The sequence below is a fragment of the Pinus tabuliformis genome, chromosome Q (assembly GCF_031772625.1).
Source record: "Pinus tabuliformis cultivar Carrire ecotype Pingquan chromosome Q, CPIR1, whole genome shotgun sequence".
Classification (NCBI taxonomy): domain Eukaryota; kingdom Viridiplantae; phylum Streptophyta; class Pinopsida; order Pinales; family Pinaceae; genus Pinus; species Pinus tabuliformis.
In genome coordinates, this window is record NC_142296.1 from 795794207 (window position 1) to 795811670 (window position 17464).

The 17464-nt window shown below is 41.9% G+C and overlaps 1 protein-coding gene across 1 annotated transcript in view; it reads left to right on the top strand.

Moving 5' to 3' along the window:
* Positions 1–361: 361 nt before the first annotated feature.
* LOC149221877 (putative oxidoreductase At4g09670) overlaps positions 362–17464 on the top strand; it is a 171430-nt gene continuing 154327 nt past the window's right edge. The window contains exon 1 of the mRNA XM_089385259.1: positions 362–933. Within this exon, the coding sequence (XP_089241385.1) occupies positions 460–933 (474 nt within the window). The 5' untranslated portion in view covers positions 362–459. The remainder of the gene's footprint in view (positions 934–17464) is intronic.

Sequence of the window (17464 nt, forward strand, 5' to 3'; positions counted from 1 at the left end):
AATAATACAATATTTAAAAATACAATATAAACCATTATTAATAAAAAAAATATAACTCATTCAATTTTTAATATAAAATAATAATAATAATAAAATATTTAAAAATACAATAAATTAAATAATAAAAAAAAATATAACTCATTCCATTTTTAATATAAAATAATAATAATAAAATATTTAAAAATACAATAAATTAAATAATAAAAAAATATATAACTCATTCCATTTTTAGTATAAAATAATAATAATAATAAAATATTTAAAAATACAATAAATTAAATAAAGATCCTGTTTTGGTACACCCGTCATTAAAATGGGTCAGTTAAAATGAATTATATTAATTATTTACGTCAAAGGTTTGGCTTAATTACACTGCCCCATTTGTTGGTAAAGGGCATATTATGGGGTTGAGTTGCAGTGTCATCTAACTACTGACCTGAATTTGCAGTCGCAGTAGTGATGGGCGAAGAAGAAGCAGCATGTCGTGTAAGATTTGGGGTGTTGGGATGTGCGGAAATCTTTCGAAAGGTGGGGAGAGCAATTGGGATGGCGAAGGGGGCGACCATACATGCCTTGGGGAGTCGATCTTTGGAGAAAGCCAAGGCCTTCTCGGCTGAGAACAATCTCCCGTCACAGATGAAGCTCTATGGGAGTTATCAGGAGGTCATAGACGATGCAGATGTGGATGTGGTGTACATCCCTCTGCCCACAACTCTCCACCTTGAGTGGGTCGTCAAGGCTGCTAAGAACAAAAAACATGTTCTGCTGGAAAAACCTCCCGCCCTCACCGTCGAAGATATGGATAAGATGATAGAAGCCTGTGATCACCATGGAGTCCAGTTGATGGATGGCACAATGTGGGTGCACCACCCCAGAACCTCCAAAATGGCGGAGCTCCTCCACAATCCTCAGCTTTTTGGCAACTTGAAAGAGGTACTACTAACAATATTTTTGATCGTGTATCCATCTATCTATAAAATATCTAATAGGGTATTGGCAAAAGCAATCCTTGAGAAATTTTAAACAGGATTAGGAAGTAATTCAGATTTTATAACTGATGGGATACTAATTTCGTTTGAGAATAATTAGTATCTAGTACTTGTTTTAAATATCATATAGTAATGTAAATCAACTTGGTGGTAAACATTCCACTGTTTGAGAATATTGCAATGAGGTGTAAAGGGCTTACAACCCTCCAAAACACCCGTTGGGGTGCTGTAATCAAGGGAATCTACTCCGCCAAATATGCCTAGCACCTAGGGGAAGGTCTGTTTCTGCAGGCAAGGTGGTCCGGGCAAAATGTTCCACAAAGCGGTGAAACAAGATAGTGACGGTTTTATTTTGTAATTGCTTTGAATAAATATTATTTTTTCCTGCAAATCATTTACAGTTCCATATTAATTAAAAATGATAATTATATATAATTGAATTCATAGGAAGGATGCATTAGCTGCCCATGTGGACCTTCCAAGCCATCGTGAGAATATCATGCCTAATAAACATTAATAAACATGAAGTAACATTTGAGCCCAAGTTTGGCCATTTCAAAATAAACCCACCATTGACCCTCATGTGAGTGAACCACTGTCTCAAGATAATAGAATATAAACTTGATACAAAGTGATTCTTCTGCCAAAAAGAGTACAATAAATGAGACTCCCATTCTACACCTATTTATACAAGTTGGAAGAATCTTTAGCGAATAAGATTCCTTAGTTACCTCATGACACATTGCAAGGAATATAATCAAGTGCGATGTTCCAAACATTGTGATAAAATCAGAAAATCACGATTTTTTTGAGCAATGCCAATTTTTTGGGTCCCAAAAAATTGCAAGATGAGCAAAAAAATCACCTGTGCATGGATGTGTGCCAATTTTTTGGTTTTTCTCCCCTCATTTTGCAAACAACATTGTTTGGAGCAGAGAATGAGGAGAATATGGTTTGTTGAGCGAAGGAGGGGAGAACACCATTCCTCTTGGCCATTATCGTGATTTTTTGTAGTGGAGATCAATTTCCTTCTACCGTGGGCACACTTGTAGGTATGAGCATCGATTTTTGCCATTTCTTTGTTTTTAATATTTTTCTTTGTGTTTCAGTTACCCATTTGTTTTTCATGATTTTACTAGGGGGAAGAGAGTTTTTTTTGCCAATATCAATTTACTGAGGAGTAGAGAAGGTTTCCTAACTAGTTTCCAACTTCACATAGCCGCTGGTGTATTTAGAAATTTGTAGGTATATCTCTGTTATTTTTTGTTATTCTATAATTTATGTAAATTTTAAATTTATCTCTTTTTATGCATTTTTTTTTTAAATTTTAATCTTTATTCTAAAAATGTTGATTTTCTTTTCAATTTTTTTTATGCCTTAGGTTTAATCCTTACATTGAAGACTAAATGTAATATTCCTAAGGGAAATTTACAATGATAAACAAAGAAAACATAGAAAAAACACCTGGGGTACAATATGAGATCAAAAGGCATGCACTTGGGCTTGCCCAAGGCAAGCTAGTAAAGCCCAACTGATGAAAACAAGTGCCCCAACTGCTAGGTAATTGTTCCCTCTATGGCCCTGCGCTGAACACCTAGAAAATTGAACTGCTGGCTGTGAAGAATGGATGATTTGACCCCCTTTCGGTGCTCAGAAATTTCCGGGAAATTAACCCCGACCTCTCCTCCAATAGCCCACCAAAACCCAGAAAGAGTTTGGCCAAACACTAGCCCTAGAATTTCGGCCCAATTTCTCCTAGCTCCCTTGTGGATGGGTATTTCAACCCACCTGTAATTTCAGCAAATCCCCTTTTGGAACTCCTTCTCAAGTTTCAACCCCAAACTCCTCTTCCTCTAAGTGTCCCACATGTGGCGCGAATAGGTACTACGTAGGCCCATGCAGTCTTTGCAGAACTAGCTCCACAACACGCTGAAAAGGCTCTCAGATCATACTGAAGATGATGAAGACTCCCTCCTAGGGTTGGCACTCGAGGTCCATCGAAGCAAGGGTGAGATTCTCACCTGAAAATCTTTTGTGCTCAACAACACATGCAGACTTGGCTTCCAGCTCAAGCATGCTAGTGAGAGTGAATGTTGAAATGATCAAAGATCCCCAAAATGAGTCCCTCCTTCTATTTTGTCATTGTGCCTTCAATTTGCTCATGTGGGACCCAACCATTGATTTCCTCCATCCTTTCCCTCCAAGAGTGCATATTTCCAAGAGGGGAGCATATTCCCTCTTTGGTGTGGCCCCCACCATCCACTAACCATTCAATTTTTCCCTTTCTCCTATGTTGGGCCTTTGCCTTAGCTTCAAAACTTCAAGTGGGGTCCTGCAACCCACTTTTCCTAAGTGAAAGTGCAAAATATGACAAAATTGGCAAAATAGATATTTCCCCTTAGCAATATTGCTAAGTGGGAATATCACAGTCCTCCCTGCCAAAATGTTGCTTGTCCTCAAGCAACTGCAAGGATGGATGTTGGAGTATCTGCTCTCCCTCCCAAGTGGCATCCTCATCAGGCAGATTCCTCCATCTGATCAAGAACTCTTTGATGACCCTGTTCTGCAAGTGTCTCTCATGGGTGTCCAAAATAGCCTTAGGCTCCAAAACCATATGCCCCTCATCATCCATGCGTGGTAACTCTGTAGTTGCTATCACTTGTTGGCCCAGTGCCTTTTTTCAGGCAAGATACATGAAAAATGTTGTGAACTTAGCTCCTTAGAGGTAGCTCTAGCTCATATGCTACCTCTCCAACCCTCCTGGTGACTTTGTATGGCCCATAAAAGTGGGGCTTGAGCTTTTCGACCCCCTTTTGTTTGAGCGTGGACTATTTGTACGGCTGAAGCCTTAAGAAAACTAGATCCCCAACCTCAAATTGCCTCTCTACTCGGCCCCTGTCAGCATAGAGCTTCTGCTGGTTCTACGCAGTCTGTAGGTTGTCCTTGAGAGCCCATAGGATATCTTGGCTCTCCTGTATCCAATCCTTGGCCCTTGGGACTCGATTGTATCCAAACATCCTATCAGTGAAAGTCAATGCATCATAACCGTACAAAGCTCGAAATGGGGACATACCTATGGACATGTGGTATGTTGTGTTGTAGCATTTCTCGCCCAAATGCAACCACCGTATGCACCAACCCTCCTAGTGACTCTATACGGCCCATAAAAGTGAGCCTTGAGCTTTTTGGCCCCCTTCTGTTTAAGCGTGGACTGTTTGTACGATTGAAGTCAGGAAAACTGGATCCCCAACCTCAAATTGCCTCTCTACTTGGCCCCTGTTAGCATAGAGCTTCTGGTGGTTCTGCGCAATCTGTAGGTTGTCCTTGAGAGCCTGTAGGATATCCTGGCTCTCCTGTATCCAATCCTTGGCCCTTGGGGCCCGACTGTCTCCAAACATCATATCAGCGAAATTCAATGCATCATAATCGTACAAAGCTCGAAATGGGGACATACCTATGGACATGTGGTACATTGTGTTGTAGCAGTACTCACCCAAATGCAACCACCGTATCCATGCACGCTGCTAGCCCATCACATAGTTGCATAAATAGCCCTCCAGCCACTTGTTTACAATCTCTGTCTGCCCATCAGTCTGGGGGTGATAGCTAGTGCTCGAGGTGAGCTCAGTACCCACCAACCGAAATAAATCTTGCCAAAATCCCCCCATGAACCTTTTGTCCGAGTCACTGACAATAGTGTTTGGAAGACCATGAAGTCAAAACACCTCCTTGAAAAACAGTTCAGCCACCTGTGAAGCCAAAGACCAGGCAGGAATAGCGAAGAAGTGGGCGAATTTGGTTAATTGGTCTACCACCACATAGATGCAGTCCTTGCCTTGGACTATAGGAAACCTGGTGATAAAATCCATCGAAATACTCTCCCATTTACCCTAAGGGATAGGAAGAGGTTGTAACAATCTCGTAGGGTGTGTCTGCTCATCCTTGTTCCTCTGGCACGTCACACTCCTGGATGTGCCTTAGAACATCACCCTTAAGGCTCTTCCATGCAAAATGCTCCTTGATAGCCCTATATGTTTTGGTGAACCATTGATGCCCTGCTAACGGTGAATCGTGGGCAGCCTGCATAATCTTCTCCCTCAATTGGGAGTTAGGCACTAAATAATCCGGTCCTTGTAGTAGATCACCTTGTTCATCACCTTGTACCGGTCATCTGTAACTGCGCCATCAAGGACCTCGCATGCAAATCGGTCCTTGGAATACTCCACTAGAAACTGCACCTTCCAATCCGACACAATGCTCATCAGCGAAATAGTAGTCGATCTCCTAGACAACGCATCAGCCACCACGTTGTGCCGACCCTTGACATACTCAATGTCAAAGTCATATGCTTGAAGTTTGCTCACCCACTTTTGTTGCCTCTCCTGCAGCTGCTTCTGCTCCAAAAAGAATCTGAGGCTATTGTGATCTGTTTTCACCCGGAACCTGTTGCCCACCAGGTATTGTCTAAACTTGGCCAGTGCATGCATGATGGCTAGCATCTCTTTGTCGTATATGGAGTATAGCTGCTCGTGGGGAAGTAGCTTCCGACTCTCAAAAGCTATCGGGTGCCCCCCTTGCATTAGGACCGCTCCTATGCCCTCCCCTGATGCATCGCACTCAAGCACAAAGGGCTACGTGAAATCTGGAAGTGCCAACACCGGGCAGCTGCTCATCACCTGTTTGAGGCGCTCAAAAGCCTCTTATGCTCCATCGGTCCACTCAAATGCCCCCTTCTTGGTCAAATCGGTGAGGGGGGCTGCCAACTGGGAGAAGCCCTTCACGAACTTCCTGTAGTAGGTGCATATACCCACGAAACCCCTCAACTCTGTCACATTCTGGGGTACTGGCCAGTCTTGGATGGCCCTAATCTTCTCCTCATGTACTCTCACGCCATCCTCCCCAATAATATGCCCCAAATAGAGCATCTCTGTCAATCCAAACTCACACTTGGACAACTTGGCGTAGAACTGCTGCTCCTCTAGAATGCGCAACACCACCTCCAAGTGCTGCAAATGCTCCTCCCAGGTCTGACTATAGATCAAAATGTCGTCAAAAAATACCAATACAAATCTCCGCAACTGCCCATGGAACACATGGTTCATGCAGGACTGGAAGGTGGCAGGTGCGTTGGTTAGGTCGAAAGGCATAACCAGAAACTCAAGTGCCCATAGTGACACCTGAAAGCCGTCTTGGGGACGTCCTGATCCCTCACTCTGATCTGGTGGTACCCTGAACGCAAGTCTATCTTGGAGAAGTACTTGGCTCCCCTCAGCTCATCCATCAGCTCATTTATGCGTGGAATGGGGTAGCAATTCTTTAGGGTCTTTTTGTTGAGTGCCTGGTAATCTATGCACATGCGCAACATTCCATCCTTCTTCTTCACTAGGACAATTGATGAAGCGAAGGGGCTAGAGCTAGGCCTAATATGCCCAAGTGCCAGCAACTCATGAATGGCTTGCTCAATCTCATCCTTGTAGGCCTTGGGATGTCTGTATGGAGTGGTAATAACAACCTGTACCCTCGGCTCTAGCTCAATCGTGTGCTCAAACCCCTGGTCAGGTGGCTTCCCTGGCGGTATGTCCCCAAACACTACCGGGTATCTGTCTAGGATGGCCTGTATGTCCGGGTGTGGTGGCTTGGGTTGACCCCCAGCCTCAAAAATCCTCAACTCCACCACCCACTCAATGTCACCATGCCTTAGGTCAACCTCCATCCTGTGCGCTGAGACTGTTTGTGGAGGGTAAGAATCCATGCCCCGTAGAACAACCAATTTGCCATCCGACCCTGTAAACTCCATCTCCAACTTCCTCCAATTAGTAGTGACCCAACCAAGAGAATAAAGCACTGGACTCCCATCACCACATTGGTGTCCGATACATCCACCACAAAGAAATGGTCTGTCACTGAATAGTTCCCCATGGTCACTACCAAAGTGAGAACATATTGCATACACTGCATGGTCGGGTCCCCTGGCACAAGGATTGAGAAGCCCTCAAACTCCTTGGTCGTGATACCCCTCCTCTGGACCATTTGTGCATCGATGAAATTATGGGTGGCCCTATTGTCCGCCAACACTGAGACACGCTGCCCTTGCATAGTGCCTATGATCCTCAAAGTCAAAAATATGGGTACTGTGTAAGGACGCAAGGACCCCTTCTACTGGTGCGAAAGGGGCTCCCCCTGGTGGTGGAGGTGGTGGTGGTCCCCTCTTCGTATGTGCCATGCTGTCATCTCCACCTATCTCCAACTCTATGTCATCCTCCTGGTCACTATCAAAGAAGACCTCAATGTAATGGGCCTTGCCCGTTGTGTATCTATGGCTTGGTGCCTAAGGTTCCTGACAGGCGAAGCATAACTTCCTCCTCCGTAGATCTCTCCGAGTTTCCTCATCCAACTGTCCATGCCCCTAGTTGGCTCTCGGTGGTGGAGCCCTCGTGTCTCTTCCCCTCTGCTGGAACACCTGCCTGGGCGGTATTTGCGCTTGGCCTTGGGTAGAGCATCCTACAAATCCCAGGCTCTACCAACTGCGTCCTGCAAAGTAGTGGCCCTGTTGGACCTCACCAAACCCCTAAGTGGCTTTGATAGCCCTTCCAAGAACATGAAGACCCTCCTAGCCTCTGATAAATGAGGCAGCATCATTGACAATCTTAGGAACTCAGAGATATAGGCCTCAACACTACTAGTCTGCTTGAGCCATGTCAACTCTCCAAAGTGCTCTTCCGGGTCTCTCCTCTCAAAACGCTCCAATACCCTCTGGGTGAAATCGTCATACGCCGTAACTCCCGCATGTACCATAGTGGTTAATCCATGGAACCACCAATCATGGCTTTTGCGCGGCAATCTTAATCGCCTCCACCTCTGTCATTAGGTTGAGCTGAAATTAAACAAACATCTATCTTCTCAACCCAAGACTTCTCAACCAAGTTCTAAGTACAACAACAGAGACAATTCTATCAACTATGACAAGACAAGTAACATGAACTTACAACATCATATAGATTTAGCAAACTTGGTGTAGCATCAAGAATATGTAGCATAAAATGTGTAGTATCAAGAATAGGACATTCGAAAAACTAATTGTGACATATAGAGACATAGAGATATAACCGAGACACTGTATATACTTACGTTGTCCTGCAAAAACATATGTCAGAGATGATACTCAAAATTCAAATGTAAACACTAATCATACATACCTTGTTGTAGGAGACTTACCCTTAACTGTTGATGTGTGGTCCTTACTGCAGTGATCCTTGAATGCATGCTTTTTCTTGCCTTCTAGGAGCTCGATATTGAATATGTTGTATCTATGTAATTTCGGATCTCCAGGGTCTGAAATTTCGTCTTGTGGTATCCCTCTGAGTCCTCTTTCCAACCCCACAAGTCTGATCAAGATTGGATTCTTCAAGAAAGAGCTATACCCAATCTCCCATGATGACCTGATTATAGACTGGTTCAGTAGAGCGAACTTGTACGAAGTGCCACGTGTCACTGTTGCGACCTTTGGCCCTGAAAACGCTACTCAACAAACTACAGTCTGTCCTATTTCTGCGACTATTTACGAAATTTGAATCCAATGCTCAGAGAGAGTTATGATGATTTTCCCAACGTTACCTGTTTGACATGGAATTCGGGAGCCTGCAAAAACCCTAACTTCCTCAGATCATATCTCCGAAAATATAGCGAACCAAGATTTGAAATTCGGTCACGAGGTTCATCAAGATTTCGGCTCAAATTAGTTTTAATTTCAGCTTTTGAAGCTTTGCAGAAAAAAAGTTATAGTGAAAATGCCACGATGACTTGTTTTAAGCCACAAAATCCCCTACTAGAGGAGGATACGAGGGTCATTATTTATATGAATGTTTTTAGTTGAGAGGGTCCTCAACAAGTGAACATTGTAGGGCTTCTAGGAGCAATTTATTTATTATTAATTATTGAATATTCAATGACCACAACCAATTATGAGTGCCATGCCACAAGGCCCACAAACCCATAGGGTTTTAGCCCACTAACTGGGGTTACTAACTTCAAACATGAATATCTCTCAAACCGTGAAGAATTACTTAGCGTGCCATATATCAACAGAAACATCTCGACGAGTAGAATCCATCTAGAAGATCCTTGACTCAGAATAGAGTAAGTTGTCAAGTCAAAATGCCCATGCAAGATCGGGGTAGCCCCTGGTGCTGCTTGGGTTGACATCAATGACAACCACTAATCAACAATCTCCCCCTTTGGCATTGATGGCAACACAAGTACTCCTGCGATCATGACACCTCTTCCTACTGCCTTCTCTCCCCCTTTGTCATCAATGGCAAAGGGTAACTCCCCTTGACAAACAACCATCTTGCGGACCTGTACACACCTCCACTCCCTCTTTATGCTCGAGTAGATAAGAGAAAGAGTCTAATGGAAACTTGGGAGAACCCCAAGCTTTTGGCGAAGATACTTAAATGCTTCACGAGGTAATGGTTTGGTAAGGATGTCAACAATTTGTTCCTTTGTGCCAACATATTCAAGCTTGATATTCTTTCCAGTGACCTGCTCTCTAACGAAATGATATTTAATTGGAATGTGCTTTGTTTTAGAATGCATCACAGGATTCTTGGAGATACCGATGGCGCTGGTGTTATCGCAGAAGATGGGAATAGGCTCATCAAACTTGAATTGAAGATCTTGCAAAGTTTGCTTCATCCAAAGAAGTTGAGTACAACAAGCTACTGCCGTCTGCTTCTGCTGTGGATAACGAGATTGAAGACTGCTTTTTACTTAACCATGAAACAAGACAACCACCTAGATAGAATGCTGCTCCACTGGTACTCTTACGATCATCAACACTTCCTGCGCAATCTGCATCTGTATAAGCTTGGATGACCAGATCATTTCCTTTGGGATACCATAGACCATATTTCGCTGTGCCCTTAAGATACCGAAGAATTCTTTGGACGGTAATAATATGAAATTCTTTTGGTGTTGTTTGGAATCTTGCTACTTGTCCAACTGCCTACATCACATCAGGCCAGGAGGCTGTCACATATAAGAGACTATCAATCATGGATCTAGACAACCTTTGGTCCACATCCTTTGATGAATTTTCTAAGCTTAACTTGCAACATGTTACCATGGGGGTAAGGACTAGCTTGCAATCTTCCATCTGGAATTTCTTGAGCATTTCTTTGATGTATTTGGTTTGATATATGATATTCCTTTATCCCGCTGAGAAATCTAAAGCCCTAAAAGGTATGTCAATTCGTTAGTCATAGACATTTCAAACTCACTCTGCATTTTTGTGGCAAAGTCTTTACTTAATCTATCATCACTGCTTTCAAAGATTGTATCATCCACATATACTTCGATAATTGTTAGGTTATCTTGATCCATTTTCACATAAAGATTGCTGTCAGCACTTCCTTTCTTGAATCCTTGTTGATGTAAATATCCGTCAAGACGAGCATACCAAGCCCTAGGAGCTTGCTTGAGACCATATAGAGCCTTATTTAATCTACAGACATAGTCTTCTTTGTCAGAGAGCAGAAAACCTTCAGGTTGTTCAATGTAAACTTCTTCCTCCAATTTACCATTTAGAAAAGCTAACTTAACATCCATTTGGTAGACCTTGATTTTTCTCGAGCAAGCATAAGTGAGAAACATCTTGATAGCTTCCATTCTAGCAACGAGAGCAATGTTTCTTCAAAATTGATTCCTTCAACGTGTGCATATCCTTTGCAGACTAATCTTGCCTTGTTCTTGGTAACCTGTAATCCTTCAACTGTTTTGCTCCCCCTGAACCTGTAATGAAACTGCCATCTTGTTCAAACTACCTTCTTGTCAATCGTAGACTTGTGCCATATACCACTGCATAGACTCCTCCTCTACAAACTTTAAGGAGTCAACAAGCCAGATTGTTCAAAATAGTGAGTCACCTAACAGGCCATCTTGACTTGAGCCATTATTTGAAGCAACTGCTTATTCCTGATGACCTTTTGCTTTTACAAATCCTGAAAGCACAACTGCTGAAACCTTGTTATCTCCTTTGTCTTCCTGTACCTATTTCCTTTTCCAGACCTTCTTATTCCTGCAATCTCGAGCCATGTGCCCATAATTGTTACATTTGTAACATTCAACATCATCTCTCAAATGATCAAATCTGTTGATATTCTGCTGAGTTCTGGAATATCCATTTTTGAGAGATCTCCTGGAATTATATTCATTCCAAACATACATGCGACATTTTGCAGCTCTATGTCCAAACTTTCCACATGAATAACAATGACCATAAAAGATAGGTTGATACTTGGGAGGAAATCTTCTTCGAGGAATTGTCTTCCAAGGTTCTTCCTGCGAATCTCGATCTCTTGATTTAGCTTGGAGATCTACCTGCTTGGTAGATTTTGCATATCCATCTTCTTTAGTTGTCATAGAAGGACTTGACTCCTTTTCGAATTTTTCTTTGTAACCAAGACTAGTCTTGTCACTGCATGATCGTTGGTTGCTGATGAGTTCATCCAAAGTCTTTGAGTTGTTGGCATAGTTTTGAAGAGTTTTCCATTTTTTACTTCCTTTCGTAAAGAAACGATTTCAACTTCCAATGCTTCTCTTTCCTTGTTGCTTTCCTTTAATTCTTTCCTGAGCGATTCTTCAATTCGTTTGTATTCTTCAACCTTGATTTTAAGATTTAGGACCTGTTCCCTTTCTGTCTTTAATTCGTCTTCAAGAGTGTTGACGTGCTTCTTCTTGGCCTTGAGCTCTTTGATAACCCTGATTACTTCGTTTTGAAATTCAACCTCAGTCATTTCTTCTTCTTCGTCTCCTTCTTCGTCAGGTGCCTCTTGCTTATTGTGCTTGGCCATAAACAATACTCTTCCATTGAATTCTTCTTTGTTATCACAATTTTATTCAGATGAGGAGCTATCTTCTTTGGAGAAGAAACTTTTCTTAAACCATTTCTTCTTGCCTTGCTTGTTGAACTTCCTAGGACTTTTCTTTCCTTTCGTAACAACCTCATTTTTGTGAGGACATTTGGCTGCAAAATGCCCAACCTCACCACAATCAAAACATATTAATGGAAGTTTACCTTTGAATTTTCCCGTACCTATTCTCATTTTCCACGTGAAATAGGCAAACTCTTTATCTGAGAATTCTTCTTCATCTTCTTCCTTTTCCTCATCCTTACAATTGCAAGTTTTTGCTTTCGGAGTCTGCTTGTCCTTACTATTCTTCTTGGATGCGGCAAATGCTATTTCTAAGTGAGATGTGCCATCCTCTTCTTCAATCCTCATTTCATATGCCGTAAGAATTCCATGCAATTCATCTATGCTGATATTGATCAGATTCGATCTATCTTCCAAGACATATACGTTAGGGTTAAATCTTGCTGGTAGGGTTTTGAGAATCTTTCGGACAACAATTTTCGTTTCAACAGGGTCTCCCAGACCTTCCAATGTTTTTTTGTTTCATCAACACGCTGAAAGTATGCAACAATATCTTCATCTTCCCTCATTTTGAGTTGCTCAAATTTTGCCCTGAAAATTTGAAGCTTTGCTTCTTTCACCTTTGAGTCACCTGCATATATATTTTCAAGCTTGCCCCATACCTCTTTAGCAGTTTTGCAACTCAATACCTTAAGATAAACAGATTTGATAAGCCCATTGATAATAAGATCTTTAGCCTTTGCATCATATACCATATTTTTCTTACCTTGTTCATCATGGGTCGGTGTGAAGCCTTTGTCAATGATTTCCCATACTTCGTATCCTTGCGCCAACAAATGAATATGCATTCTGCCACTCCAAAGTGCATAGTTATTTCCATTAAACAAGGAACTCTATTCTTAGTATACTCCATGATCTCCTTCCAGTTGTTAGACTGCTATTGAAGGAACCAAGCTCCGATACCAATTGTTGGAAATACGGAGAGGGGGGCTGAAACAGTGTTCCTTAGCATTTAAAACTTTTAAATCTTTTCAGAGCATTAGTTAATCTTCAATTATTATTAATGTTTATGCAGTAATAACAGTAAATAAAAGAACACAGTAGACACAAGAATTTTAGGTAGAAAACTCCTTTGGGTCAAAAATCACCGAACGCTTTTCTAATAAATTCTTTAATCTTCAGGCCCAACTGAAATGAAAGCAACAACTTCCTAGAATTCTAGAAAAACATTCTTCTCCAACTCCCACTCGAAGGATGCCCCAACGCCCTGGTTTCTTCTGTAGTCAACTAAATGGATGCCCCAACATCCTAGACCAACCTACCACCTTGAAGTGTTCATAGGCTCCAACCTGTAGGTGACTTCATGCACTAGCCTAACACCTCCCTACCACCCTATAATGACTGGAATGAGACAAGAGTGTGGATTCCCATACCAGGGACAACAATTAGCGATACAATATGATTTACAATGATTTTGACGGAACACCCAATCACACTATGCCCTGCAACCCAACCATGACATCATCCCAACATAGACTCCTATACCTCCCAATAATGCCTTTTCGACTCTTGGCAGATTGACTCTTCCAATGATGACACTTTTACAAATGATTGTTTTACAACTTTACAATGATGACTCTTGGCCTTGACACCTCCTCACAATATATGGATGGTTTTCATGTCTTCAAAGGATGTCCCGCTGCAATGCTTCCTTTGATTTGATACTTCTGCTCTTGAATTCTTGCTTGAAGTTGTACTAGAATCTTCTTCTACCTGCATGCAAAATTTGCCCAGCGAAACCAATCCAAAACAAAACAAAACAAAATACCCTTCAACTGACCTCTGTCTGCAAAACACATGTAAGTGTATAATAATGAATAAATACAAATTAAAATTACAATGCGTACCTGAAGTGTGCTTGTCACTTTTGTTGTTGACTTGTTGCAGCAGTAGACAAAGACTCCCACTCTTGATATAGGCCTGGACTCTATGCAAGACTATATCCAAAACTGACATAAAGATATATACAATAAAATCTAATGAAAGACCCTAGACTTGTGATGGACCAAGTTATAAGTACAACAACAAAGACCATTTATCAACTATGATAAGACAAGTAACATGAACTTACAACATCATATATATTTAGCAAACTTGGTGTAGCATCTAGAATATGTAACATAAAATGTGTATTATCAAGAATAGGACATCCGAAAAATTAATTGTGACATAAGAGACATAGAGATATAAACGAGAACTGTATATACTTACGTTGTCCTGCAAAAACATATGTCAAAGATGATACTCAAAATTCAAATGTAAACACTAATCATACATACCTTGTTGTAGGAAACTTACTCTTGACTGTTGATGTGTGGTCCTTACTGAAATGATCCTTGAATGCATGCTTTTTTCTGCCTTCTAGGAGCTCAATATTGAATCTATTGTATCTATGTAATTTCGGATCTCCAGGGTTTGAAATTTTGTCTTGTGGTAGCCCTTTGAGTCCTCTTTCCAACCCCACAGGTCTGATCAAGATTGGATTCTTCAAGAAAGAGTTATGCCCAATCTCCCACAATGACCTGATTATTGACTGGTTTAGTAGAGCGAACTTGTACGAAGCGCCACGTGTCACTGTTGCGACTTACGGCCCTGAAAACGCTACTCAACAAACTACAGTCCATCCTCTTTTTGTTTCTGTGACTATTTACGAAATTTGAATCCAATGCTCAGAGAAAAAGTTATGACAATTTTCCCAACGTCACCTGTTTGACATGGAATTTAGGAGCTTGCAAAAACCCTAACTTCCTCAGATCATATCTTTGAAAATATAGTGAATCAAGATCTGAAATTCGTTCACAAGGTTCATCAAGATTTCAGCTCAAATGGGTTTTAATTCAGCGTTTGAAGCTTCGCAGAAGAAAAGGTTATAGCGAAAATGCCACGATGACCTATTTTAAGCCACAAGATCCCTAATAGAGGAGGATATGAGGGTCATTATTTATATGAATGTCTTGAGTTGAGAGGGTCCTCAACAAGTGAATGTTGGAGGGATTTTAGGAGCAATTTTTTTATTTTTAATTATTGACTATTCAATGACCACAACCAATTATGAGTGCCATGCTACAACCCCATAGGGTTTTAGCCCACTAACTGGGGTTATTAACTTCAAACATGAATATCTCTCAAACCATGAAGAATTACTTGGCGTGCCATATATCAACGGAAACATCTCGATGAGTAGAATCCATCTAGAAGATCCTTGACTCAGAATAGAGTAAGTTGTCAAGTCAAAATGGCCATGCAAGATCGGGGTAGCCCTTGGTGCTGCTTGGGTTGATATCAATGACAACCACTAATCAACAAAAAGCTGGGAGGAATAATCTCCCCATCGTGCGCTGAAGGTCAGTGCCATGTGTGTAGCCTCCTCCACTCTGCCCCTTGCTCCTATTTTTGCCCTTGAGTTGGCAAAAGTCCCTGAAGGTGATGGCATCTCTAAAATCGGGCCCATAGGATTGATACTCCACAAAATAGTCCCCCATGGGCATCTCCTCCTGCCCTTGCGACCCTCCAACACCAGATGTTAGAAATGTGGGAATGGTAGATCTGGCAGTGTGTTGGAAATAAGTGGTGCATTGGGTGGATTTGTTGCCTGATGGTGTGAAGTGCCTGAGCCTTCACCCAAATGGATTTCTCCCTGAATCCCTTTGCCCTTGTTGTTGTTGCAATTCTGTTGCCGCAACTCATCAATGCCCTTAGACAGATCGTTGATGGCCTTCAGAAGATGTTGGACAAACTCCTCTTCTTTACTCATCTTGTCTCCCCCATTATCCCCCATGTCTAGCCTCTCAACCTCCGGTTCAACGGTCACTAGATCAGGAGTGATTTGCAGTTGCCTTTCCTTGCTTCTATACATGTACCTCCTGTAAGTGACGTTCTGCTTATCCTCTGGTGTCATAGACTAAGCTGCTCCCACAGACTGAGCCAAGACTATGAGCTTTGATACCACTGTAATATTCCTAAGGGAAATTTACAATGATAAACAAAGCAAACATAACAAAAACACACATAAATTTCACACAATATTAAACACCCAGAAAATGCCAAAATCTGTGCTGACCTGAGCCATTTTATTAAGATAAATGATGGGGTACAATATGAGATCAGAAGGCATGCACGTGGGCTTGCCCAAGTGATGAAAACAAGTGCCCCAATTGCTGCGTAGCTGTTCCCTCTATGGCCTTGTGCTGAACACCTAGAAAACTGAACTGCTGGTTGTGAAGAATGGCTGATTTGACCCCCTTCCGGTGCTTAGAAAATTCCGGGAAATTAACCCTGGCCTCTCCTCCAATAACCCACCAAAACCCAGAAAGGGTTTGGCCAAACACTGACCTTGGAATTTTGGCCCAATTTCTCCTAGCTCCCTTGTTGCTGGGTATTTCGACCCACCTGTAAATTCCACTGCTAAAGGCTCCCAAAATGGCTGAGATATTCAACAAATCCCCTTCCGGAACTCCTCCTCAAGTCTCAACCCCAAACTCCTCTTCCTCCAAGTGTCCCACATGTGGCATGAATAGGCACTGCGCAGGCCCAGGTAGTCTTTGCTAAACAAGCTCCACAACACGCTGAAAAGGCTCCCGGATCAGACTGAAGATGATGAAGACTCCCTCCTAGGGTTGGCACTCGAGGTCCACCGAAGCATGGGTGAGATTCTCGCATGAAAATCTCTTGTGCTCAACAACACATGTAGACTTGGCTTCTAGATCAAGCATGCTAGTGAGAGTGAATGTTCAAATGATTAAAGATCCTGAAAATGAGTGCGTCCTCCTATTTTGTCATTGTGCCTCCAATTTTCTCATGTGGGATTTCCTCCATCCTTTCCCTCCAAGAGTGCATATTTCCAATAGGGGAGCATATTCCCTCTTTGGTGTGGCCCCCACCATCCACTAAGCATTCGATTTTCCCTTTCTCCTATGTTGGGCCTTTGCCTTAGCTTCAAAAATTCAAGTCGGGTCCTGGAACCCACTTTTCCTAAGCAAAAGTGCAAAATATGACAAAATTGGCAAAATAGATATTCCCCTCAGCAATATTGCTAAGCGGGAATATCACACTAAAAATGCTGAGAAATTTTGACCCTATGTTGGGAATATGGTGAACTCGACTGGGCGGGGGGGGGGGGGGGTTGGTTCAATAGACACAATTTGACTTGCAAGTTGTGTGGGAAGCATATGACAACAAGAATCTCTTGATTGAAATTCCACCTTGCACAAATTTTGGGAGATGATGTAGGAGTTTGCTTAAATGCAAGTCCAAAAATCATCCGTATTGTCATTAAAGCATTGCAAGATAAAGATGCAACCAAAGAGAATAGGGCAGCTAAGAGAAGTTTGTTGAAATTTGGTACCGGAGGACAGGTGGTTCCCTTAGGCTTTGATCTTTGGCCTAGGGAAAAGTGTCCAAAAGAATTTAATTTTTCTCCTAAAATGACTTTATAATTTTATAAAGTTAAATCTAATTTAAAAGTGACTTTAAGTGATAAAGTTA